Raw genomic sequence first — 27,884 nt, forward strand, 5'->3', positions numbered from 1 at the left:
GAATGCTGCAGGAAAAAGATGACTAATGGGTTTTTTTTAAACAGAAAAGCAAACTGCAAAGGAAGAGGGATTACTAGAGGGATTTAAACACAGACTGTAATAAAATATCGATTTCAACCCCTTTTCCTCTCTGCCAAACTAATGAATGTTTTCATTGTACTTTGTGAGAATGAGTCTTACAGGGCAGAACTCAGGTCAGTGATGAACATGTCCTCCTCTTCTAGAGAGCCAGTCTAGTTCTGTGGGTAAAGCAAGACTGAAATGGTTCTGGTCTCAGCATTGGAAAGGTCCAGTGAAACCTGCTGTGAGCACTTCAGACATGGAAAACGCCAGACTGACCCACAGGGTCAGGTGAACTGAAGTGAATATGACTTAATCAGGAGCGATATTTTCAGGTACCTGTGGGATACATAGCTTTGTGTTCAAAAATGGAAAACACAGCTATTCACCATGCTTGTTTTCCTCATTCATACATAATAATTTATGTATTCTTTTCATTTTTAGTAGAAAGTGGCTGCTTTTTGAGCCAGTCACAACAATGCCACCACGTAATGAAGCTATTTGAGAAAATGAACAGTATGAAGCAGACTACTGGTTTAAAACATGTTCTCTGAGCACATTCTCTCTGGGCAGATCTTAACAGGTTAACACACAGCTTAAATATATATATACAGTCTCTTTGGTATACAAAAATAGTCTTAAGGAAAGACAAAAAAAAAAGGAATCCTTGATATGATTCAAGACTACGTACTCTCAATGAAGTAAGGAAAGATGAGCCTGACAGAGGGCTTAAACTGGGGTTGTGATTTATGACACCACAATGGAGTAAGTACATGCAGACCACATGTTTGCTCTTGGCATGTGTTAGCAGCTAATGGTATGCAGGATTTTATCTCTGCTAGTTACCCCCTAAGTGTGGTTACATTTCGGTCTCATACTTGTGCCTGTTTTAGCATTGCCAAAACCTCCTTGACTGAAAGAGGGACAAATCTTGGCTCTAAACTCCGAAAGACTTAGGGCAAAATTTGTGAATTAGCAGCTGTCTTGAATATTTGATTGTTGTGTCTGTCCAAGGGCAAGAGGGAGGAGGCAAAAAAAGGCTCTGCCCCAGTTGCACATACATCTACCCTCTACAAGTATGGCCAATTGGTCAAGTTAGGCATTTCTGGTATTTTGTAATGACTTAAATGACTTGCAATGACTAAAAATCCACACCTCTGCGAAACGTCTGCTCCTTCAGGCCTTTTTGCAAGATACTGATGTCCCCATCTCAGAGGAGAAGTTAAAAAAAAAAAAACCCAACCAAAAAACAGGAAAGAAAAGTAGAGGGAAACAAACTCTCCCAGTTATCCTCCAATTGATTAACTTTTGTGGGTGCTGTGCCAGAAATGCACAGAAAGTAGTTAGGGCATGGTTGTATTTTGTGTGTGTTTGTTTTAAAACTCTGATTATCTCATGCAGTTATTCTTTCTTGGACACTCAGTATGTGCATACTATTGTCAGGAGTGTAATGGAGAGGTAATTTTAGCTGCTCTGGTGCCAATCTGTATGCATGGCAGCAGGCCAGGCATGAGCCAACCTGTGCCATCGCTAGACAGCCTCTCATTAGCTTCTTTAAAGATATTTCAGTGGTCTGACACTGCAGGTTAATTGGCAAAATAAAATCATTTCTACTTTGTGACATGGCTTAATAATAAAAGCCAGCTATAAGAAAGGTAAGATTTTCACTTTAATGATCATGCTCCTGGTTTGAATTCTAACTGTACATTTGTATTTTAAAATGTTGTGTTATTTATTTTAATAGAAACATTTATAATAAAAGTGGCAAGTCAGAACAGAAAACACTACATGTCAGCACTCTGGGATAGATTTTGCCACACAGCAAAAGATGAAATTTTTGTTGATTGACCTATTTCTCTTTTGCCTGTTACTGGGACTGTGGAAGATTCAATTTTATTCTATCATTCAGCTGCCTGCTAGTAGGTTTGTTGAAACCTTAGTTCATGGAATGGTTACAAGATTAAGTCTGTTCTGTTCAGCTACTTTTCAACTGATGTTTGCTGAAATGTGCCCTATTATAAGATGATTCGGTCTTCCTGATGAGGATTCTGCTCCTTGAACCTGCTGTGTGTCTAAAACTTTGTCTTCTGTCAGGAATTTACATGCTTGTATGTGAACAGATAGTGTGCTATTAGCTTCAAAGGTTGGGGGGGGAAAAAAACCATAACTGAGTTGAAAAGGGTCCATAGTGGTTGCTGTAACTGTGGCAGCATCCAGAGTTTTTCAGAGCCTGGCCCTGGCTGCAGAACTGTGGCCATACCTGTGCTGGACCACTCATGCTCTGGAAACAACACAATGGCTACACTGATAATTCTGTTGTGCTGCTAATAGTAGCAATATCTTTATTGCCCCTGAAGTTTTACATTTTCTAGGACAGTAAATAAAAATAATGATTCTACAATGGCCTTTACTTTACCCATCACAGGCTTTAAACATTTGGCTTGGTAACCAGGAGTTTCATATAAATAGAGATTAGGGGCATTATGTGTCTGAAAATGTTCTTACAGTCCTGTATGTGTCTCTTAATCCACAAATATATCTGCTTAGATTTATCCCATTTAACTCTATCAGCCTGAGTGCATTTCCATCAGTATTTAAATTTCCCTGTGCTGTTGTGTACTTCCTTGTCTATCTTGCCATATTACTTAAAAAAAAAAAAATAGCCTTTTTGTTTCTTTGCATAAATATAAGAGTGATGATAAGAAGGAAATACAACAGAAATTTTTGTTTTTCCCTTTCTTTGCATAAATATAAGAGTGATGATAAGAAGGAAATACAACAGAAATTTTTGTTTTTCCTTGTCTACTTTTTAAAAATTATTTTTCTCAGCCAACATGCCTATGTATTCTTAAAATTTCCTATGAACTTTTTAAAGCACTCCACTTTTTCTCCACTGATACTCTCCCTGGTTAGTTGTGTGCTTCCTGTTTTCAAACTTTGTCATATCCATGTTATTTCCTTTTTCATTGAAGATGAAATGTTAATGTGATTGATGACTTGTGTTTGTGTAAGGGGATTTATGTGCTACTGGAGATATATTAGTACCTGTTCTAATGTTTATCGTGTGTGGATTGCAGTGAGTAACAGCAATTTAAAAAATTGAACAGCTGAGTGACTCTACTCTTGAACAGACTAAAAAACCATCCAAACCACAGCCTTCTTTCCCTGTTTATTCCTTGTAGAAGGCAAGTGATTTGGTGTCATTAATACACAAAGATGAGTGATAACTGATATTTTAATCTCACATTAAATGGCAGCAGAAGTCAGTAACCAAATGGGTGAAAATTATCTGAATTGATACAACTACCTGAATCTGTGCAGTAAAAGTGGGATTCACTTGATCTCATCTGGCTGTCTTCAGTGTAGGCATCCACATTCTGTCTGGTTATACTTATATAAACTTTATTGCTGGTGGGGAGATGCTGGTACGTGGGGGATTCAGCCTGTTTGGGCTTAGATTAACCAAGTAATGAGCTGAAATCTCAACATAGGCAATTTCCCTGCCTATGGTAAAAGGAGCATGGTAACTCAGATGAAGACACCAATAGGCAGAATTTGTTTAATCTGTCTAAAAGTTAATGGTTGAGAATTGTCATTGTGCCTATTCAGTCTGTGGAACAAGGAGAATTGTAGGAAAGCCATTTTTTCCCTCTTAAAAATAATGGTGATATCCTCAATGATCTTGACAGAATGCTAGGGATTTATACACCTTTAAATGCCGGGTTTAGTAGCTTTTGCAACAGTTCCAGCTAGATTTTTAAGAGGACTGTTGGACATACACAAGCTTAACATAAAATAATTTAATTTACACTTCTTCTGGATGTGGCCTTTTTTTATCTAGTTCCCTTGTGTGCTTTCTCAAGGATATTAACAGAGGGATGAAATAATTGTAATAATTATCTTAGAGGGATAAAGTCTGAATATTTCATCACTTTCAATCATTTTTCCTAATGGTATTTCTAAGTAAAAATAAACCAGGGCAATGTTAAGTCTTGCCCTTTTTTTTATTCTTGTTGGATTGGAGGAATGGTTTGCTGACTCATTTTGATGGGAAGTTTTTCCAACTTTAACGTAGCAATTTGTGGGTGTTGCATATTTAAAAAGTAAAAAAAGCAAGTTCTTTTCCCTAGTCTTCTATATAATAAGCATGAAGAGTAACTAATCAAAACTCTGAAGAAGATCCAATTTTTAAATGTATGTTTTACTTCTTGTTTCCATGATGTTATTATACTGCCTTATTCACAATGGGCAAAAGCTGAATTTTTAATGTAAAAAAATAGATGCTGCAGATTCTCTAAATACACTTTGTAGTCTCTTAAAGTCAGGTTAAATTGTACTCAAGATACCATATTTTCAAGTGTATAGACATCTCCAAAACATGGTTGTAAATGTAAGGTGTTGGGTGCAACTTGCAGATCTGCCATTTCCTCAGCTTTTCTTGTCATTGCTTCGGTGCTTGTTTGAGTAGAAGCAGCAGTGCAGCCATGGGGAGAGGGTGCTAATGTCCTTGCTGTTCTGTCCTTTTGGGTAGAAAGCAACTGTTATTTTCCAGTGCATATTCTGGGGTATCCTGTAGACACTGCACAGAAAAGCATTCATCAATCTTCCCTAAAATATACCAAATGCTCTTGTTGTCCTTCTCCCTAACAACCTCACATCAGCTCATTTGAACACATTTGCTGCATTGAGTGTTTTCCCTTGCAAGTTTTAGTCCTCATCTTTTTCAGTTTGGTTTTCTTCCTACACTCTCCTGAGTGTTCTCACCCTTCTTTGTCTACTGTCTTCAGCTGTCTATTTTTGCCTTGGCAACATACCTTTTCTCTGTCAATGTTCCTTCTCTTTCTTCCAGAAATTTTGCTGTATTTTTCTATTGCTTCACTTTTTTCTGCTCTCGGTGATTTCTGCCCATTTTCCCAACTTTTCCTTCATGTTAACATTTCTTTTCCTTCTAATTAACATTTGAAACTATACTGGTGATTCTCATAACTTAGGAAAATCACACTATTTAGAATCAATTTGTTATATGGTCTCTTCTTATGATGCTTATTCATAATTTCTCATTATGGGTGTTAAATACCAGGAGCAAATAAAGATGATGTAAATGTAGTCACATTCCACGTTTGCCAAAGGTGGTTCAAGTAGTAGTGGCACTTAAAAATATATAACATTGAAGCGTGTTTCCTTCCTTGTATGGGAGCCAGGATGATCATTGGTGAGGTTTGTCTGGGCTAGATTTGCCAGTCCTGTTGAAACTTGATTAATCTGATTTTCAAGCATGTATCATCTGTGATTGTAAACTTAGATACTTTAGGGAATGGTGAATAGGATAGTGAAACTGGAGGAGAATTCAGATTGAACAACTTATCATGCTCTTTCATCAGGTTTTTTATTTTATTCAACAAGGTTTTCAGTTTGTTCACCTGTGTTTATATAAAGGGAAATGCTCTAAGGTTGAACCCTTGCTCTGAGTCCTCAGCAAAATCTAAAATAGGAGGTAGAGTGTTATCTGCCAATCTGTCTTCCCATTTTCTTTTTCCTTTTGATGCCTTTGTGATTATCTGCACCGATCAGTTTCTAAAACAGTTTCTTTTAGTTCAATAGGGTTTTATTTTTATGAAAGACGTAACTGCCACTGTAGGCAGCCTGTATAGCATTGTATATTGTTTAAATGTTGCTCTAAAAACTGGCAAACTTAGGACTGTGTTGTTGAAGACCTGTCTTGCCAACATCCCTCTGGCTGTCCTGGATGGCTCCAGCTCCTGCCAGGGGGCTCAGAGACCTTGGCACAGAGCCCAAGACTCCTGTGACTTTGATTTTGACCCATGGAACAAATTACCACCTCTATATGAAGAATTGCAAGTCAGGAGGGTTTAAGTAGAATAGTAGTTAGTTTATCACAGGGTGAAAAGTAGAATTTTAAGGTTTTTAGAATGGAGGTTTAGGGTTCCGAGATGGAGCAATTTGGGCATGTTTTGTCCTTCTTTCTCCTTCTTCTGGCCTCCATGTTCTGTGTGATGCTGGAACTTTTGGATTGGTTTAAGGTAGGAGCATACTGTCTAACACAGGTGATAGGTATTGGGACATTATTGTAAATGTACATGTAGTTTTTAGGGTAAAAAAGACAATGCCTCTGAGGGTGCTCAGTGTGCCTTGGACTGACCTGCTGAACAGATCTCAGAATGTTATAGATAACAAGAAAATAAACAAGCTTGAAAACTACACCTGAACAATTCTGACTTCTTCTTCGACTGCTGGGCTGGGAAAAGAGACTTTTAACACATCTCAGGGTCACTCTGAGCAGCAGAGATTCCCGGAAAAGATGGGCACGTGTAGAAGTCCTGAGTGCCTGGTTTGGAGATGTCAGCCATCAGTTTGGGCACATGGCAGCGCTCCATGGGCTGGGACAAGGAGTGCAGGGAGGAGAAGGCTGGGGACAGGCTGGCTGATGTCCTGCACCCCAGCAGCATCCTGCAATCAAAGCTGTGCCATGCAGTCCTGGAGAGGATGGGAGGTACCAGAGTGACATCACCACATGCTTGCAGAGCACACGGTGATTTCTCGCCACCTACATCGCTGTGTCTTCACCACAGAAGAAACTATTTGTAGCCAGCTTTTAGGCAAGACAATAGCAGGTTTCTCATATGATTGCTGAATAAGTGATGGGGAAGTCAGATGGAGAAGAGGAGAGGGTGTGAAAAGAAAAAAAGTAGAGCTAAAAAAAACCAGCCTTGAAAGTCTTATTGTTTAAGAGGTAGTTTTGCAGGCCAGCCAAGAACACTTGTAATTTTACATCAGCAATGGCTGATTATGATACAGTGTAGATGAGATATTAATGAACAAGGAAAAAAATAGGCAAGCAGCATAGATCTAAATAGCTTTACTAATTGCAGGATCAGATCTCATCAGGTCTGGACAAACCTCTGCTTTATCTAAATACCTCCCTTATTGGGATTGCTTTCAACTCTGTTCTTTCCTATAAAAATATTTTGTCCTTAGTAGCCAGAATTTTCTTCTGATCAGATTTAAAAAAATCTCACATCTTGCAGAAAAAATTATAGATATTTCTCCAGATTCCACTTCAGTCATTTATTGTTGTTGCATATGTATAATGTTTGGGTTTTTTTTTTAAATCATCCAATTTCTTTGAAGAACAGAGCAAAAACAAAGCAAGGGGATATTTTGACATGTATTTGCATGCATGTTGTATATATTATCTATAACATTAAAAATATTTCTAATAGACGTTCTTCAGGGCTAGAAGGCTTTCATAGCATTCCCTTACCTGGAAACACCTCATATTTTCTCTTTGCTTTTTTGTGAATGTAGTATGTCCTTTCCAATATTTCCAATTACAGATATTCAGTACATCTATGTATTATGTGGTAATTACAGTCAGACTTCACAAAGGCAGGCATCTGAAGAATTAAAGGTATTTCCGTTCCTTACAAATGGGAAGTGTCAGCTGGCTGAGGGCCAAGTTATCAGCGTTGGGTTTTTGTTTAAGGAAATACTTTCCTGTGTTACTGCTATGTCCATTGCACTCCAGAGAAGCCCAGTAGAAAAATCCCCCAGTATGTTCATGTTGCTATGTAAATCCAGAGCATTGGCAATTAAAGAGTGAAAATGGTATATGTGAGAAAAACACTTGAAATATAATTAGATGGTCCCTCCTTTTGTGGGCACTGCGTGCGTATTTAAAATTTGTCATCGTTACAATTTTATCTCGTTACAATTTTATCTCCAGTAATAATTCTGAAATTTAATTTTTCTGTGTTACAGCTTTACTGATGATACTGTTTCCAAAAGATTAAACTTGATCAAGATGTAATTTAAGAATAGGTAGATCAATTTATTTAACTAAAAACATCTAAGGTAATAAAATGATGCTGTGTTAACAGAGAATTGTCTTTGTTCCCAGGTGTGATCATTGCAGCTTGATCTGTTACTGTGGGTGTGTATTACAGCAGACAGTGATTTCCTCCTGTGCAGTGTCTCAGGGTTTTCTTGCTGTCAGTGGTGGTGGTGGCAGCAGGAGGGCACATCCCTGTGCCAGAGGCAGGGATGGCTGCAGTCACTGCTCGTGCATCTCCAGTGGCTGGGAAGTGGTGGTGTTTCACATAAAGTTTCTTCTGCCAGTTGAGGCAGAAGGTATCTCTGCTATCTCTGGCAAAGAGATATCTGGCACTGGTGCCACAGATCCAAAGCCTTCTCCTTGCAGTAATTGGTGTTGGTCTGACAGGCTGGAGCAGGATTTCAGAGCTTGCATTGGCCCTTCAGTTGTCTTTTGAACAAGAAACAAACTGCAAAGAGCATACTTGAAGGGTGGCTGACTGCTCAGATAGAGAATTTCAATTTTTGTTTAATATTAAATTTGCTGTGAGACAAATCCTTCCTATTTCATTCAAGGGTGTCTGGTTTGAGCCTGTACTGCTGAGTGGACATGGTCAGCCTTATTTACACAGGAGTTGTACTGTGTCCAAATGTAGGACCTAGAGATAAAGCCAGGAGTATATGATGTTATTTGGTGAGTGTGGCATGGTACAGCTGGCGTCAGCATCTTCGTTTTGGCACTTTTAATGACTGCTGAGGATGCTTCTCTTGCTCTTACTCCTTCATGCAAAACACTTTTTGTTTCCCTATTCTGCCCTTTGTCTCTATTATAAACAATATGGAACATCTTATATGAAGTTTTACAGGGACAGCTCTGTAACCTGTCCAATGTTCCTCAAGACTTAAAATTCAGGTAAGCTGATCACCATGTGGGCCCATGTCCCAGTGGGGCACAAATCACTGCTAAAGTGGAAAGATTTTTGGCTTGCTTTGTGCTTGGGATGGAGCTTTTTCTGAGAACTGTGCTTTTTTGATGGAGCTTTTTCTGAGAACTGTGTGTACTCTTATGAACCCAGGAAAAGGTGAAACAAGTCCTTCCCATGTCCTAGAGGAACAGGGCTGAGAATGTCTTAGCATCTGAAAATTCAAGGAGTATAAGAGCCTGAAGATCTGCTGGATAAGAAATGTCAAAAACCTTACAAGAATATTTGAAAAAATCAGTTGTGTAGATACTATGATAATAACCACAAGATAAAAACATATTGAAAAGCATACAGCAAATGTATTAAATATCTCAATTTAAAAGTATTTCTACTGTAAGGATTTCTATCTGTAAATTTGTAAGGAAAAGTAAAAATATAAGGCTTTTTAGAACAGTGAATGGTTCTGAAAAATAAGACTAAGAAGAAATTTTAACCTGAAGTTTAAGGTTATAACATGTATTCAATAACTGTGACCTCATTTAATCCTTTTGGGTAAATCATGTAGCTTCATCTCCTAGGAGAGGGAGGAATCAGTGTGTGCAAGATTTTATGAGTCACTGCTTTAGTCTTTATAAGGTAACATATGCTTGATTCAGTTTGGATGAATAGAAACCTGTTTTTCCTTTAAAACTGGAATTGTCAATCTGCTACATTAGAGCAATTTTTTTTCCCTTCAATTTTGAAAATAAAGCGCATAACAAATGATGGGAAAATATTAGCAGTTGAAAATTTGAACAGCACTTAAGACATTCAGGCAAATTATAGACCTGAAAGAAAATGCTATTATCAGAAGGATCCTAACACAGTAATAATTGTACTCAAGAATATAAAGGGAATAAAGTAGAAATATTTTGGATTAGAAATCAGAAATCATTCACTCTGTCCATTGAGTTAAGATAGTGAAAATATTACAAATTATGTAGTTTGAGGGTATATAACACTCATTATTTTGCTGGAACTTGAAGTTTTTTCAGCTTCAGCAGAAAAGCTGTCCATGTATAAATTTTTAATTCACTCTGTCTCTAGCTACCTTGTGTTCAGCTATTTCCATATGGAAATATGGTTTTTTGCCTAGCAATAGGAAGCAATTGGCAGCTGATTTTAAAAGGACAAAGGATATGCTTTAAGATACTTAGAATATTTTGGCTTGGGCTGTTTGTTCTTTTCCCCCTAAAATTAATAAACTTGTAGGAATAAGCTTTCTGTTTTCTGGCAGCTCTAGAAAATGTTCTCAACTATGTCCCTGTCCCCTCCAAACAAAACTGTTCTCATAAACATTAAATACTTCTAAATAATAAAGTTCAGTATGACAATAATTAGGAAATAACAAGCACAGATATATTTGGGGTGAATAGTGCTTTCTTTGGTGTGCTTCCTGGTAATCTGACAAGTAGTTATGCAAAACGAAGAATTGTTTTTTCTTTGCAGAATGGCTTTTTGTAAAACGATGGATTTTCAAAGAAACTTTGGTCAGAGTTGTTTATTGGCCTGAGATGGGAGGAGGGAGGGAAAAGCAACGTGGTGCTGGGCATACATCTGGTACAGCAAATGCTGCCAGACCCAGCAGAACTATGAGAATGAGGAATTCCTCTTATTGTCACCTTTGTGTTTCAGTAAGCACTTTATTAAGGAATATTACAGTCTGTTAATAAATGAAATACCAGATAATGTCAGCTGGGCTTAGTTAAGTTATGTGGATGACTAAAAGAAATTCCAATTAATAGTTATGTTTAACTAGTTAAACATAAATTATTCCGCTTCCCTATGTTCATAATGGACCACTTATTGAGTAACTGTAGCATATAGTAATGCTTTTTATCTTAAATATCTAATATTTCCTCAAATTTATCTACAAACTTCCTTCAAAATTATTAATATATAATCTGACTGCATTAAAAATTCTTCAGAGGTGTAACTTACATCAATTATGTATATTTATATATTTGGAAACCAACTATTTAAACAAGTAAAAGGCAAATTCATCTGTGCATTTTGTATTCCTTTTTCCCTTTTGGAGAAGCAGAAACAAGCTTGACTGTATTGTTGATGTTCTCAAGCTTGTTCTCACTCTTGTGATCTGCAGTGTGTGCTTCCTTCCTACCACATTTCACTCCTTTCTGTATCCTGTGTTTTCCAGTGTCCTCCTCATGGTGAAGATTGAGTGAAATGTAGTTGTAAAATGGTAATACTGGTGTTGCTGTTTTTCTTGAATGAGCTACCATTGTTCTGCAAGTTTTCAATAAATAGTCTTTCATTTTCTTCTGCAAAAACAAGGCAACAACTACCATTTAAAGTATGTACTGTCTTCCAGAGCAGCTTTGGCCTCCATTTCTGTTAAGGAGAACTGTGCTAAGCAACTGGCAGTGTCATCTGCATGTGAAGGATGTCTGGTTTTAAGAATTAGGGTAGACTTAACTTTTGGGTACTAACTGGGACTAGCAGCCATTTTGAAGGAAGACATGTTTTCCTCAGAATATTTTGTGAAAGTATTATTTTTCAACCACAGCTCATGTGTGGAAAACTGTTTAGAAGGACAACAGTGAATATGAATACTATGAATATGTTCTTTAAAAGTACCTGAGCATATGGTTCCAGTAGTTTTAAGTATATCAGAGATGTAAAAGGTAGTGGCTCTGAGATCTCTAGGAGAAGATCAGATGCAACATATAGTTTCTCAAAAACCCCAAAAGAGTCAGTACTATTAACATGATCCATGGAATATACCAGTAGATACTGAGTAAATCCATCTTCCCCTTTATGCAAGAGAAAATGAGAGACTTTAAAAAAAAAATTCTATATATTTTTTTCCACCATTAGGTCTTGACTCCTAGATATTGTCTGCTGAGCTGAGCATGAGTGGGACCCAGCTGTAGTTGAACTTGTGCAGTGTACAGAGAAAAACTTCCCTTTGTATCTGTATCTGGTCCCTAGAACTTGTATGTGGGACAAGGAAGTGTTGTTTTCAAAACATGCTGTACATTCAGTGCAGTAACTAAAACACAACTCTTACAAAAATGTTTAAAATTTAAAGTGCATTTCAGTATTACTGACTTTTTCTAATACATGTCTTTAGGAAAGGAGACAGTTTGCTTTATCATTTGGAAGTAAACAGTTCCTTAAAATGGTGATTTTAATATTACAAGTATGGTGTTACCTCAAAAGTTCTAATTTCCTCATGCTCTGAGCAGAAATATTATTTAACATATTGAAGAGGAAAAATACTAATAATATTAATGTAATCTCCTCAAGAGGAGATTGCCTCTAGTTTTTCTGTCACTTATTCTTCAGTGAGGCAGTTGCTCTCTTGTGTATCAGCATTGATGTGAATGTTATGAGAGACCTGAAGAAGTCCATAAAGGTACTATTTTTTTCCCTCACTTCAAAAGCTTAGTAACATCTGGAAGATGATTTTATTTTAGAGCAGTTATACTCTTTATGCTTCAATACTACCTCATATAGTATTCATATGCTTATCAAATTTAAGCTTGCTCTGTGTTTGTGCCATTTTGAAACCCATTTTAATCACATGGCCTGTGATTCTAGCAGTCTTTTAGAACTATTTATTTTAAAAGTATATGATCTAAAACATATAAAGCAGTGAACTTCTCAAGTTGTGTGCAAATCTGTCTCATTTTGTTTAGGGTCCAGCACCTCATTGGGAGAAATTAAATGTATTGCCTTTTGTGCTGTTTAGCATGTCACTTGTACAATTATCCAAAGCTCAAAACATAGATCTGTCCACATAAAATCACATTACTGATACCAAAGTTCCTAATGCACTTCATGACTTCAAGGCTGAAAAATTACTTAGACTAGACAGTTTGATTAATTTTATTTGTTTAATAGTTTCAGATCTGTCTTCATAGATTCATTTGGGAAGCAGGACTATTTCTTTTAAGAGTAATACTGGAAGTAGTCAACTTGCAGTAGGATGAGGTTTTATAGGCAAATTGTAAGATCCAAGCAGCTGTAATTGTGATGCAAGGATGGAAAATTCAGTGGAGAATAGACTAGGATGGATATTGATAAGGCAGTACATGTTTAAAGGTAGTGAAGAAGAAAGGCTAAAAGCACCTCAAGCTTGTGTCCTAACATACACACCACACAGAAAATGGAAGAAAAGCACTAAACCTGCTAGTTTATGATCTGATTTGACTAACAGAATGTGTGGATGAGCCTACCTATTAATTAAAAATGAAGTATATTTTTCTTGCATTTGTTTAGTATAATATTTATTTTTAAAAGGATGTATGAAAACTTGTATGGCAGGGTTTACATTGCAAAAAATGGAAGGTAATTATGTTTAGATGCTACTTTGTCTCTTCCTTTGCTCCCAAAAGGCTTGGGGGTGGTGGGAGGAAGAAGCTGTATTAATTGAGTTCTGCAACAGTGGATCTCTGCCCTGGATAAATTTAATACATGCACTGTCAGTAAGATATTTTAATCTTGACTGATGAACATGTTGTAGACCATTGAGATAATCTGTTTGTGGTAGACATGATTAAATTTTTAGTGAAACAGTGACTTCTGTCAGTTGACTTTGAAATTGTGGTGACTCTGATATCTACACATATGTCACAGGGAACAGTTTGTGCAGTGCCATATACCTTGTCCACACTTCTCCATCTGTGCTTAAACAGCAGCTAGGATTTTTTTTATTTTCTTTTATTGTGGAGAGCTCTTGTGTATTTTTTTTTAATTGACAGAACAAATAAACAAAACTTCAGGCTAATTCTGCTCTTCTGTTCTTTTTTCCAGATTATATAGATATCCCTAGTTCCCACATAATTTTTTTTTGTTCTTCTTTCACACTGCTGAAATAACAGAATTTCTCTTCTTCATCTTGTGTGGAGAGTTTCTTCCCTTATAATTTCTGAGGTGTTTTGTTCTAAATTTGGTATGGAAACTTCAGGTTGCTTGGAGCTTTTGATATGATGCTCTCTGACAAATCCCCTGTGAGCTTAGAAACTGCCAGCATCTCTTTCTAGGACTCTTCTCTCCATTTTTCCAAGACTCTGGTCTTTTTATTTTTTGGCTTAGCAAATGCCTTCTTGCTTTAACTTCATCTGATGCCTTTTTCTCTAGTCTAACACACAATTTCCACTTGAATGTATCAGAAGAGGCAAACATCTAGGCTAAAAAAAAAAATTATGGTTAGTTTTGGCTTTCCTTTGGTTTGAAAGAATAACAATCACGATGATTAGGAAGCCATTTTGGGCAGTGTAGAGCCTTTCTGGTTTTTGTTTTCATTCAATCACAGCTTGAATAGTATGGCTTTAGAGACTTAGTGTATCTGCTTCTCTCAGGCATTGGCTGAGAGCCAGTTGTCTGCCACTTGATCTGTACACTGCAAAATGATTCAAAGTGGGCTGATGAAGTGCATGGAATGACTGAGGAGTTGGTGACAACGATACTACCCCATACCTGAATTTATTGGTATTTTGTAGCTGAAAAAATTTACTGCATTAACTGCTGCTTTGAGATATGCAAGCTCTAATTTTCATTCATCTTCAACTTTTATTCAGTCAGTGTTATGATCTGTTCTGGATGTGGTTCTGTATAGAGTGCTGTCTTTTTTGTGGCCTCAGAAATTAGGACAACCCAAAACTCTTCAGTCAGGATGTAAATGCTTGCTCACTCAGCAGTTCTCTGTACCTCTGGGTGCTGAACAGTACAGTTATTGAATCTACTCATGAAACCCTTTAAAGGTGTGGTTCCTTGAATCTCTAAGAGGTGCAGGTCCTGAACAGCCCAGCATTTGCCTTTGTGGCACTGTACTTGAGGTAAAGTGGAAATGTTAATTCTGTGTTAGGTTGGGGGGTCTTGAAACGAGAAACCTCCAGGAAGAGCTATTCAATTGTAAAACTTTCATTTTTCCTCTCTTTTCTTTTTCTGTTACTTTGAGTTTAACAAATACTGCTGTAATTTGCATTCTTCTGGACTCAATGGCCAATAGAGTGGTGCTATGGTGGCTGCAGTTTGAAGGGATTTTTCTGTTATGTTATTTGGACTTGGGATGCAATTTCTAAGTTCTAATAAATTCTGTAAATTATCCCAGAATTCTGGATATGTAATTTATAAATAATCAAAATAAACAAATGAAAACATTGCTGTTTCTCCAGCCATTATTCTCTTATGGCCTAAAGGCACTTAGTGTAAAACTCATGTGTCTTATTTTGGTGATATTCCCACAATCAGTTTTGTATGAGGAGTGATAGTGGTGGTATCAGCCTGAGTTTGCTGGTGCCATATGGATGTGTAAAAGTACAGATTTGCTTTTAAAAATGAACAAAAGGGATCCTTACTTGTAAAAATCTCAGGTAGCAGAGACAGAAGATTGGTAAATCCAAAATAAGAAAATATTTCAAATTGACAGAAGGGGAACAGGAAAGAAAAACCACAAAACCTTGTTAAAAGAGTGTTACCTAATTGTGGATGCTCATTAAGACATTGGAATTTTTTTTCCTATGGGGTCTCATTTTATTGAAGTTCTTCTTGCAGCTATATTAAATAAGTCTCTCTTGTCACTTGGTTACTAGAAGTAAAATTAAATTATGTGCTTTAATACCATCATGGAGAAATGTCTTGTAGAGAATCCAGGGACTCAAAGTTTGTGGTGAAATAACTTATATCTTGGATTTATTTTTAGCATCCTGTGGTGTACTGTTAGCAATAAAGTCTTAGTATAATAATCCATTGCAACGCCTATGTGGAGGCTTAGTTATGGAATAAATAACTTGATCACTTCCTTCCAAACTCTGTGGATTTTGTTTTGCTATAAAATCCTGCCTTTTTAATATCTGTTTATGTAATCAATTTTAATTTATAAGCATCTTCAGAAGCAATTAAAAATTTGTTGGACTTTGAAGTTGAGGACCATGTTTATAGTCAGTTGGTGTCAAGGCTCTGTAGTAGAGACATTTACTTTAGTTCATCCCTGCATTGGGATGTGTGTCTGGGGGTGCAGAGAAGTGATCTGGTAGCTGTGACTGTAGGACCACTTGCTGCCTGGGATGGACAACAGTAAAAGAAGTTTTTTATGGTACTTGCAGTCATGTAGTGGAGCCAGTTGTGAACATAATGACATTTCACAGATATGTTTTCAAAAATCTGAGAAGCGTCTACTTTGGATGTGAGAACTGAGATACTTCTTGGAGGTTCTTCTGATCAGTATGTTTTGGGAAGAACAAGTGGCATATGCTCAAAAAGGTGCTGATCACTGGCTAGCTTGCATGCCTTCCACCAGAGCATGAGAGTGATAAACTCATTCAGATAGTAATAATACTTTGGTAACTGTGGTTGAAAAAAAATTAATAAATCTAGTTACCCAGCTTTTCTTCTTCTGTTTTCAGAAATTTCTGTGGCTTTGTACCTAAGATATGTATGTAGAGATGAAGAAAAGTCAGGGTGAAGGTCTTCCATTGTGGAATGGTTAATCCCTTAGAGTTCAGGTTTACTGTGGCTGTTAACAAGTTGACATAGTCTTGCTCAGGTCTTACCATTATTACCACAGGTAATACAGTCTCCAGCGAGGATATGGTCTTAAAATGAGGTTCACATCCCTTTGTTCTTTTGGGTTTTTTGGGTGCTTGACTCCAGAGCACCTGGTGAATTCACTTTTCAGCAGTCTGTTCTGCTTTGACAGGATCTTGTGGAGTGAGTGGCAAGGTGCATCTCTGCTTGGGGTCAGCATGCTGGGTGTCCGTGCCAGGGTGTGCTGCCAGCATTTTGGGAACAAGGGACCAGCCCAGGCCTTACAGGTGCTGGCCTGGTGATCACAGCATCACAGAATGTGCTGAGTGGAAGGAACCCCCTGGATTATCAAGCCCAAGTCCCCCCTGCATGGCACCATTCCCAGGAGTCACCCCATGTGCCTGAGGGCATCGCCCAAACGCTCCTTGAGCTCTGCCAGGCTGGGGCTGTGACCACTGCCCTGGGGAGCCTGTTCAGAGCCCAGCCACCCTCTGGGGGAATTACTAGGTGTTAAAAAAAAAAAAGAAAAAGGAAATATGACTTTTCAAAGTGTATTTGGGGGACATTAGAGGCAGACCACTAAAAAACAAAAATCCAGGTGTGCCTAGCGTTTTCCACATCTGGTTGCTCAGCCGTGTGTGAAAGTAGTGACTTGATACCTGGCTTTTTGTGACAAAAATGATTCAAAGAGCCATATTTTTCAGGGCTCTTGATCTGGAGGCTTTGGCGGGTGTGCAGTACCTCTTAGCACGGTACCCGGGAAGACGATCCGTGCCGGGAATCTTTTGTTTCGGGGTTTTTCCCCTCGGCGGGCACCCCCCGCGTCCCCCCCGCAGGCGGCAGCGGTGGCGCGACCCCCGCGCTGCCCCCGCGGGCTCGGGCGCGGAGCGGCGCCCCCCGCTCGGCGATGGTTCCGCCCGCCGTGCGCGGTCATGTGCGCGGGCCCGGCCCTCCGAGCGCGGCTGGGCGGCCTCGCACAGCGCCGCGTCCCGGGCCTCCGGCGGACAAAAGGGCGCAGGGAAGCGAGACCTCCGGAAGGCGAGGGCAGGCGGCGTCGGTGGTGAACGTTTTCTGATTTTTCCAGAAATCAAGCAGAAGACTGAGCTGCTGATGTCAGTTAACTCTGAGAAGTCGTCCTCTCCAGAAAGGTACGGCCGCATCCCCGTCCGCATGAACGCGGGGCTTCTCCCTCTGCCTCCGCGGGGCTGCTGGCATTGTCCGCGTGTGCTGCATGCTGGATCTCGCACCGTGCCCACCCAGCCTGCCCTCCCGGTCGAGCTTTGTGCCTTTTGGCCGCGGTTGCCGGTGGCCGGCCGTGCCCCGGAGCCCGGCGGGCTGCAGCATGCGGATCCCGGCGGGGCTGGCTGGTGCAGACCCCGCGCTCCGCCGCGCCTGTCAGGCGAGCGGCGCCGCGCAGACCCCGCGCTCCTGCCCGCGCTCCTGCCCGTGAGCATCGGTAGCAAATAGAACTTGGCCGAGCGTTTCGTGCCCGGTTATGTGGAAAAGGGAGTGTCCTTTGGAAAGTAGCTCAGGAATCGCAAATCCCCCCTATTAGTCACATTCTGTAAGATAGATGTGATCCCTGTTCAAGTCTGTGCTAGGAAATGGAGCAGTCGCTGCATGCAGTAATGGTTCATGCCTGCAGGTAAGGACAAAATGACTCAGAAGTGTTTTTAAAGCAATTATTTTATCTGTCAATCAGATTAGTGCTATTTCAAGTAGCTGTTTCATTTTTAGGGAAATACTTGAAGGTACTAAATGTACATTTAAGTCTTCTGACGTGAAATAGCCTCCTGGTGATTATTTTGTTGATTTTAAATAAACCAGCCCTGCTCACTTCTGTTTTGCTTGCAGCTGCATTTTAGGGCATTTTTGGTTTTGAAACTGCTTCAGTCTAGGGAAACATAATACCATTTTCCTCCCATTATTTACAATAAACATTTTGGCTGTATGCAAAAGACCCTCTGAATGTTTTGTTTCACCATTTTAATATTGGATGCTGGTAAAAAAATACTGTTAATTTTAAGCTCTCAAACTGTGTTAGGCTGAAATGATGAGCTGAAGTTTATTTTATTGAATGGCTCAGCTTAGAGAGACATGATAAGGCACTGAATGCTATCTTAAGGAAACAGGCTAAAAGACATCTTTCAAAATGAACGAGTGCTGTGTGGCATGGGTGGTTTGAAAAACCAAAATGAGCAATTTAATTTGATTTATAAGTATATTTACGTATGATATGTAGAAGCAAACTGCATTGCCTTTCACCAGCTGTGGTTATAACAAAATACCAGCAATAAGAGATTCAGAAAATGGTGGGGGGGAATGGGATGTTAAGTCACCTTTCCAAAATGGAGATATATAAGAAGAGCTTTGAGAGAAATTTTAGTATTTATTTGTTCAAAATTAAGAATGAGGAGAGAAAATGCAAGTGGTTTTTTTTAACCTTTATCCCACTCTTATGCCTAAAATTTTTAAATACAAGACTCATAAAATGGTGGTGGTAACAGGGAGGATGATGGAGTGAAAATAGTAAAGGAAACAGGTGTTAACTTGATTTTTGGAAAGACTTACGTTGGCATTGCTGTGTGGGAATTTGGTGTATAATACAGATACTTATTTTATCAAAATGAGTGTTATGCAGCACCTGACACCTGATCAGTCTGGTTTTGAGCAGAACATGCTCATGGTTGAACTAATGGTAGTCCTAGATGAAGAGGTCCTTTTAAAGGATCTTAACACAATTAGAAAAAGATGCATTTGTCTGAGATTCATTTGAATGACTGTCATTAAAAAGTAAGATTTTTTTTTAACAGCATGATGTGTTATCACGCAATAAAGATTAAAATGTGGCTGTTGTATATGCACACAGATTTGTTTTGAGGATTTAAATATATGGTACTGTTCACCTGGAGATTGGTTTGACATATCAGCTGCATGGTCAGCTATAAATGAAAACATCTTTATTTCATAGGAGGGTTTTGTTTTTTTTTTTAAATAACCACATTCTTTTCACCCATCTAAAAATAGACTGAATTTTTTTGCAAGCTGTTATGAAACAGTGCTGTCTATCCTATTAGCCGCCAGTTCCTTTCAAGGCTCTTTGAAAATGAATATATAAGATTTTTAAAAAAGAAATAATTATAATATTGAGTGTCTGAACTGTTAAACTGGCCTAATCTGCTCTGTAGAAGAATTGCAACGTGTATTTATGCCATGCAGACATGAGAATATGCATGTTCTTGAAAAACACAAAAAGGGAATGAATTCTTGCCTATTTATTTATTGCTGGTTTTAATCCTTGCTCCTAGTGGTTGGGCTTCTTGTGAAGCTTGAGTTCTCCGTGTGGGAATGCTGTGTGGAAGATCTGAAAGAGTCCATGGCTTGTTTCTTGTTTTCCACGCTAGCAGAGGCTGCTAGACAGCGCTTGCATAGCCAGAGGGGAGGGGAGAGGAGGTGCCCTGTGCATTTACAGAGACTGATGAAATGGGAATACAGGAGGAATGAGAGAGGAGCCCATTACTTGCCTCCTTCTTTCCCTGGTCTTTGTTTTTACAAGACAGTTTGGTGTTTGTAGGTTTTCCTGCTCATTTGGCAAGTTCAGCGTGCTGTCACATCTTACTGATGAGAAGAAAGCTGGGATATAATGGATGGTTTGGCTGTTATGGAGGCTCAGCATTTTAGAAATCCTGCAGCGTTCTCCTAGGATAGTTGTTTGCTATGAATTTCAGAACCTTTTAGGAGACATTAGCAAGAAAGTTGAACCTTTTTGTTGAGGAACCTCTGAGATGTTTAAAGACATTGGCAGCCTTGAAAAGTAAATTAATACAAACCTGAGACACTTTTCATAGATTCATCCTTCCTTTCCACTTACCCTAGAAAAACTGAAGTTGCAGAATTGAGGTGATGAGATTAAGATACCCGTGTTTTGGCATGCTATGGGATATTTCCTGAGCAGACACCATCAGGCAGAGTCTCTATGTCCTGAATTTCCAGGTAGTTAATGCTGCCTGGGCCGAAGTCCTGGTTCCTTGTTGATAAGGTAACCCAGGTAACTGGGGATGTGAGCGTGCCCGTGGGCTGGGCGGTGGATCAGGTAACCCCCTGCAGCTGCTGGTGCTGAATTGATTTGTTTGGATGCCTGAGCCTGAAGGAGACCATGGATATGTTTTCCTACAGCGTGCTCACGATGTGACACTCGCCTGGTTTCCTTATCTAATGAGTAGTAATTAAACTACGATGTACCTCCTTGTTCTTTGTGTTTCCCTGGAGGCTGGCTGAGGTTACTGCTCCAAGCCTTGCCAATGTCCTGAGGGAGCAGGTAGCAGCACCCAGATGGAGGAGGGATGGTCTTTTAGGAGCCCTCCAGGAAGGTGAAAATACTTTTAATTTCTGGTGTAGGAGTTATGCACTCTTCTCAGCTACAGTATAGGGAATGCTTTCGGCTGCACAGATATTTTCCCCCCCCCTTTTTAGGGGCTGTGTGGAACTCTTGGCAAGTTTCTGTTTCTTTTTGAGAAAAGTTAATTCTTTCACCTGGATGGCTTTATACTCTTAAGACTTCAGACTTCCTGTATGTAGTACTTTTCTTTTTCACATTTTAGGACAAAGAACTTGTTATTTCTTCAGCTCTGATTTTGGCTTCTAAATTTGTGTCAGCAGTGCAGTTTTACCGTGGAGCATTTTCTCATAAAGGTTATTAGCAAGGCTGATCACTCTGAAGTGTCTGACCTGCTCTTTTCCCCTCTTCATACAAATGCTGCATAAGCATGTTTCTTTGAAATGAGTTTCTGCTTCAGTGTTTTTTGAAAAACAGCAGCCACTTATGAACAGTCTTAAAGTAGGTAGCTGGTATGTATATAATTAAATTTTCATCATTTTGGGGGGTTTCATAAATAGCAGTAAAGAAAAGATCCTTTCAAATGACAAGTTTGTGTTAATCTGTGTAGAAGTATTTGGTGTCAGGTGGTACAGGCAAGTTTTAAGGAATAATGGTGGTTTTGGTTTGGCTTTTTGTTGGGTTTTTTTAAGCCTTGGGGTATGTATATCCCTCTATCTTTGTAATTTATCTTTGCAGAGCAAATTAATGTATTTCTCACTGCTTTTACATAGTTTCTTCATCAGGTCATGCCAAGAGGGCATTCAGGGATAAAGTAAAGGAGGAAGAAATCTGAAATAATGAGAAGGAAGGAAAAAGATGGAGGCTGAGTATTGTCTGCTTTCTTTTCTGGCAGACCTAATGTTAGTTTTTAGAGGAGGCATTGTGAAACAAGTTATGATGTTGAAAGATTCCTCCAGGTTTGGAACATCAGTGATTTTTTTTAATTCTGTTTTTGTGTGTGAGTATTTCTTTTTTAAATTTAGTTGTCGATGCACTACTTTTAAGGTAGAAGTGTAACTTGTAATAAATATGGAAATAATGTTTAAAAGTAGAACCATCAGCTAACAACATGATGTGTAAGCTGATATTGCTGTATGTAAGATAAATGGTTTGGAATAATTGTTAGATAATAGGGCATTATAAGATAATGATTCCATTATTTATGTAACTAACACTGAAAAAAATAGTTGTCAGAATAATGCAACTATTTCATCAGTTCCAGTAACTTTTAAACACATTTTCAAAATACTGTATTTTCTTTAGCTCTCTTTCAGCTTTTTTTCTACTGGTTCTTTTTTATAGGATAAAAAAATTTTGTACATCTTCCATTTCAGGACAGTTAAAATCTAGTTTTAGTGGTCATACAACTATAACTTTTCTGATTTGTTTAATATGTGGTAACAGTGACCAATATATATTTTGCCCCCCTTTTCCTCCCAAAATTACAAGCTCATTCTATTTATTGTATTTTATCTCATAGAAAGAAAATCATCCTAGCTGAGTGTGGGCCCTAAGCTGTTTGTCCAGGGAGGCACTTCATTCCACCACCAACACTTTTGGGGGACAGTGTACCTGTATAGCTCTCTTACACTGGGTGCTTAATTTTAGATTGCCAGTTCTGGACCAAAATAAATCCTATGTTTTGTGTGGCTATCATATTAAAGGTTCCACAGTCTCACTTGTTTTAGCATGTGAGGCTTTTAAGTGAAATATGAAAGGGATGTGGAGGCAAGGAATGTTGCAACGTGCCATTGTCCTTGTGTAGGAAAAAATGGAAATAGCTTATATAGAAGAAGCCACTTGTGGAGCATGTTGAGGTGATATTTTTAGGGGACACCGTACTTTAATTTTTTAAACCAGTTGTGCCTCTATTAGTAGACTTTGAAAAGATTAAGAATTTTAAGTGTATTTTGCTTTCCAGGGATAGACTCAGTTTATTTCTGCTATAAATACATTTTCTGCTCAGTTTATTCTGTCTGGAATTTCTGCTATAGGTAAAAAAATTACAAGTAAAATAAATCATTAGTACCCCTGCTACTCAGATGGCCTGTGCACTACTTTTTTTTTTCCTTTAATTATTTTTTAAAAATAATTAGCAACTTTTCATCATGCAGGTATTTGTGAGGTATTTATTACAGGGAAATTTCTCATATACTTTCTGAAAACTAAAACCTCAGATTTTGTCAGTTCCTGTTGGAACTAAAATGAGAGAATTTTGTGAAAGGGAGAGATGGAAGGTTCTGGGGCATTGTATGAGGTTTTCCTGTATGAGAGCTATTCACTGGGAACTAACTCAAGCAATCCAGTGGTGGTTTGAACACAGTTACTGAATGGCTAAAAAAAAAGGTATGTAAAAGATTGGAAAACCATGACTTGCACAATATACTTTCTAAAGTATTCCAGTTCTATCCCAGGTAAAATGTCTGGGAAAAAAGTAATGGATCATTTTAAGCAAAGCCTTTTGTATTACAGATTTAGTCTGTTTCATGACCTGAAACGTTTTGCCTAATCACTGTATTGGTCATGCCTTCACTAAAGTGTCCACTCCAGCCCCTAGGTGGATGGTAAACGAATGTTACCTGATAGATTGCATAAAACAATGTGTATTTATGCCCAAAGCTTGCATTTCTTTTGTTGCTGTAGTGTATTACAGGATAAACTCATCTGTGGTTTTCTGTGTCTTCATATTGTATGCATATTCATATTATATACTTACAAATTAATAATAAAATGTTTAGATATTAATGTAATTCAGTGAATTTACTGTGTTGTGATACATGTGTTTTCACTGATCCAGAATTGATGTAGTTACTGAGGGATGCTAGGAACATATTAAGCAAATGCATGCAGATTTAAGCATTCAATTTTGTTGCATATTTTGTGTTATAAGCATATTATCAGGAAATTGTGCCATCTCTCAGCTTTTGACTTTATGTGAACCCTACTGTACAGTTTGGAGGATATCTAAACTTTCCAGTGGATTGAAAAATACCTTTTCTGTCCAAAGGGTGTTGTGACCAGGTGGTCTTTTACTAGTTCTTTCTTCAGGAACATTACACTCCTGAACCAGTGTCTGCCTTAGGTGCTTCTGTATTTTCTTCCAAAACTCACCTGTAGTCTTGAGTGATCTCTGACAAAATCTGAACAGTCACTGTTACCTTAAAAACAGATGAAATTTATCTCATCTAGGATGCCTGCCAAACTCATGCTGGTATTTGTGACTAGATGGATAGTGAACTGTGATTTCCTTTTTTTTCTGCTTCATTCTTTTTCTCTCTTTTTAATCTTTAAAGCTTCAATTACCAAAGGAATGTGTGCAGCTCCAAGCTCTGCCTATGTTCTTCACCAAATATATCCATAGAGTTTTCCTTGTGTGGTTATAGCTTTAGGTCAGTCAGGCTGGTTGATTGCTTCTTTTTCCTGGCTGGACAATGTTCAAAACCAGAACCACATCTCATGTAGATGTTCTATTTGTATGAAGTTTTGACCATTGTGTTTAATGAAGGCACTTTAAATAACCTCTCTGTATTAATAAAAGTGTCCTAATTTTGTCTTGATATCTGCTAATAAATACCATAAATTGGTATTTTCTTCTCTTGAGAGTTGTGAAATGTTTATATTGTACTGTTGGGCTGGTTGATCTTCCAGACTTGTTTTCCCCGAGCTTGGTGCAATCTAATTCCATGGAAAGGAGGATTTCTTTAACCTGCTTCAATTTGGAGTAACATGAAACCTTTTTAGAATTCAGTGCTTTGTTTTCCTGAAGCAACTTCCTGTGCCCCAAACCTAGTGAGATGGTCTCATCCTTTCTAAGAAGGCAAGGGCTCATCCTTCTGTTGCTCAGTTCTGCTGTGTATGGTGGTAGTGTGTGTCTTTTGTGGGGGCAAAGGAGGTCATATAATTGCAGCAGAAACTCCTGTTAAACTACATTTCTGTCCTGCACTGTCAAAGCTTAACTTTTACTAGTTCTGGCAGAAACTGAGAGTATTATTTTTGTCATTAATACTACTATAAAGAGACATCATTACTTTCTCCTGCAATTGCTGTGTCAGAAAATACCCAGCAATTTTTTTCTGGTGGAGATGGAAAGGTGGTTTGACATTTCTGTGGGTTTCAGTGGACAGCTCTTGTGTTATTCTCTATCCAGCATTAGGACCTACAGATTCTCATTGTTGTCTGCAGCTGCTGCAGCCACGGTCCACAGAAGCTTTCAGTTCCTTCTGTGCCCACATACCAGACACTATCCACCTCTGTTTATTTCATGCCATGAACTAGAATGGAAGATTTTTGGCGTTAGCTCTGCTCTTTATGAATCCTTCTATAAAAGGATTACCTTATACCCTTCGGAGACCACGTGTGGTGGTTTCCTCGGAGTGGTGCTTTGTCATCCCTAGTGTGACAGTGTAAAGCCTTTCTGACAGCTCCTGTTGCATATGTGACAAGAATCAGGAATTCCACTGCTGCTTGGTCCCTTAGCTATGATAAGTGCCAGCTTCCAAGAAGACTAATACAGCTTTGGACCAAGACTTCCCTAAGGTATGAAAAAGATGGTCAACCATAGTGATTCTGAAGTACATTTTTATCAATTAAAACCTTTCATTCTGTTATAAATAAGAGTAGAAACAGTCTTCATGGACTTAGAAATCTCACTCGGCTCCTTTCCAGGTAATTAATGTTTCAGAGTATTAGTCTAGAAAGCCAAATAAAGAGAGATACAGCCATCCTCAGAATGCTTATGTTCCACAGCCAAAGTAAAAGAATGAACTTACAGAGAAAAAACTCCTCCTCTTTCTCTCAAGAGCTCTTGATGTTTGTGAGTGGATTACTGACACAATGAATTAACTTAGACCCTATTCCTTGGGCACCCCAACTGCAATATGCTGTCAGTGAATACATGAGGGTTTTTTGTGTAGACCATTAATATTTAAAGTGCTGTTGTTCTTTATGGAAATCTCTTCACAGGTTTCTCCAAGGCAATCTTATTGAATATGTTTCTGTAGTTGAATTTTTATGTAGTTTGTTTCACCTGTATATCTGTTTTATTTATGTTACTTTTCTGTTAAATGAATCCTGGCTTGGAAAGAAAACATACAGGAAAGAACTGGTCAAGATTCTTTTCAAATGTGTTTAGCACATAGGAATTTCAAGGGCTATTAAAAGAACCAGAAGTCATCCAGTTGAAGCAGGACAGTGTCCGAGAATGCCAGTGCATTTTTTTACTATCATTTAAATACTCAGTGCTTTAAAAAAATGCCTTAGCAAAACTGCATGGAGTGTGTTCCAACAGATGCCAGGACAGCTTAAACAGTCTGCAACTAAAAGTCTTAAAGACTACCCCAAGCTCAAACCTAAGGCAGATTTAGACACTTCACCTTCAAAGTGTTACTGATATCTTTGCTAAGAAACTTGCTAAAGGTATGTGTCCTTCTAGCCATGCCAGTTGTTAGAGGTAGCCAGACATGGAGGGCTCTGTGTCCCAGGGGCAATCTCTCCTGTTGTAGCTGAATAGGAGAGTGCAGGACTGCTGTGTCCCTGGGGCAATATCTCCTGTCATAGCTGAATAGGAGAGTGCAGGACTGCTGTGTCCCTGGGGCAGTATCTCCTGTTGTAGCTGAAGAGGTGAGTGCAGGACTGCTGTGTCCCTGGGGCAATATCTCCTGTTGTAGCTGAAGAGGAGAGTGCAGGACTGCTGTGTCCTTGGGGCAATATCTCCTGTCATAGCTGAATAGGAGAGTGCAGGACTGCTGTGTCCCAGGGGCAATATCTCCTGTTGTAGCTGAATAGGAGAGTGCAGGACTGCTGTGTCCTTGGGGCAATATCTCCTGTTGTAGCTGAAGAGGTGAGTGCAGGACTGCTGTGTCCCTGGGGCAATATCTCCTGTTGTAGCTGAAGAGGAGAGTGCAGGACTGCTGTGTCCCAGGGGCAATATCTCCTGTTGTAGCTGAAGAGGAGAGTGCAGGACTGCTGTGTCCTTGGGGCAATATCTCCTGTCATAGCTGAATAGGAGAGTGCAGGACTGCTGTGTCCCAGGGGCAATATCTCCTGTTGTAGCTGAAGAGGAGAGTGCAGGACTGCTGTGTCCCAGGGGCAATATCTCCTGTTGTAGCTGAAGAGGTGAGTGCTGTGTCCCCAGGGCCAGGCAGTGAGGAGCATGGCCTCCCCACAGGTGTGTGTGCATGCACATGCTCTCCTGCAGAAAATGCATCCACAGCTGTGCGTGCAGGGCAGCAGAGACTCAATCCAGGGCTTTTATTGGCACCCACATCAACACACACAGAGCATTGAGGCAAGAACTGCATGGACAGCCTCGTCCTTTTCCTCCTTTCTAACTCCTTACAGTGGAAGTCCACTGGTGGAATTTTCACAGAAACTCACATGAAAGCTCTGTGTGCTCTCTTAGCCAATTTTAAATCCTCTAAGTAGTTTCTAGCCCCTAAATGCATGAGCCTTCAAGATTCATATTCTCACTTGAGTTGCTGGCACTTGGACCTTATTTACTGGCTGGCCAGTCTGACTTGAAATTGGCTTGAGTTCACACATACACACTCCAAATAGAAAGTGTATCCACAAAGAAGACAGGTATAGGGTTTTAGTGACTGTCATGATCAAGGACAGGGCTTAGTCAGGCAAAAGCATGGACCAGATGCTTATTTGTACTGTACCTGCCCCATTTATCCTTTTTCCCTGCTATTTTCTCTTATTTATTTCTCCCTTAGCCACTTCTATATCAGTCTTCCTCCAGGCCTAATACCTTCCCCTGAACATTTCATAGCGTCTTGCTTATTCTCACAGTACTGTGGTAAGTTTTACACAATCCCAAAATGTTCTTTCTCTTTGCATCCCATAATAAGTCCCATACCCCTTAAGGCAATAACCTTTAGTTTTCAGGGTGTTTTTTTGGAAGAGTTTTGACTCATCTTGGTAGGTTTCACACTGGGGGAACATGGTCTAATTGATAGTCGTGGGAGTAGCTGATTCACATGCTCCATTTTTGCTCTTGAGGATATTAGGGTTGACCTGTTGTTTTGCTTCTGATCTTTGCTGGATCTGTTTCTCTTCAATCAGATAACCTAACACTGGTCTCCCAGAGGCTATTATCACCTGTCAAAACTGGATCTAGGTCTGTTTGCATTTTTGGCCATCTGATATGGGCATCCAAG

The 27,884-nt window shown here is 39.0% G+C and overlaps 1 protein-coding gene across 6 annotated transcripts in view; it reads left to right on the forward strand.

Moving 5' to 3' along the window:
• SRPK2 (SRSF protein kinase 2) overlaps nt 1–27,884 on the forward strand; it is a 128,964-nt gene that overhangs the window by 26,357 nt on the left and 74,723 nt on the right. The window contains exon 2 of one of the 6 annotated variants that reach the window (XM_066550850.1): nt 17,431–17,494. The exons of 3 other annotated variants lie outside the window; for them this stretch is intronic. In XM_066550850.1, the coding sequence (XP_066406947.1) occupies nt 17,457–17,494 (38 nt within the window). In that variant the 5' untranslated portion in view covers nt 17,431–17,456. Of the gene's footprint in view, nt 1–17,346; nt 17,495–17,935; nt 17,992–27,884 lie in introns of those variants that run through there. 2 more of the 6 variants (XM_066550849.1, XM_066550848.1) reach the window with 2 other exon arrangements.

Source organism: Molothrus aeneus, chromosome 5 (assembly GCF_037042795.1).
Source record: "Molothrus aeneus isolate 106 chromosome 5, BPBGC_Maene_1.0, whole genome shotgun sequence".
Classification (NCBI taxonomy): domain Eukaryota; kingdom Metazoa; phylum Chordata; class Aves; order Passeriformes; family Icteridae; genus Molothrus; species Molothrus aeneus.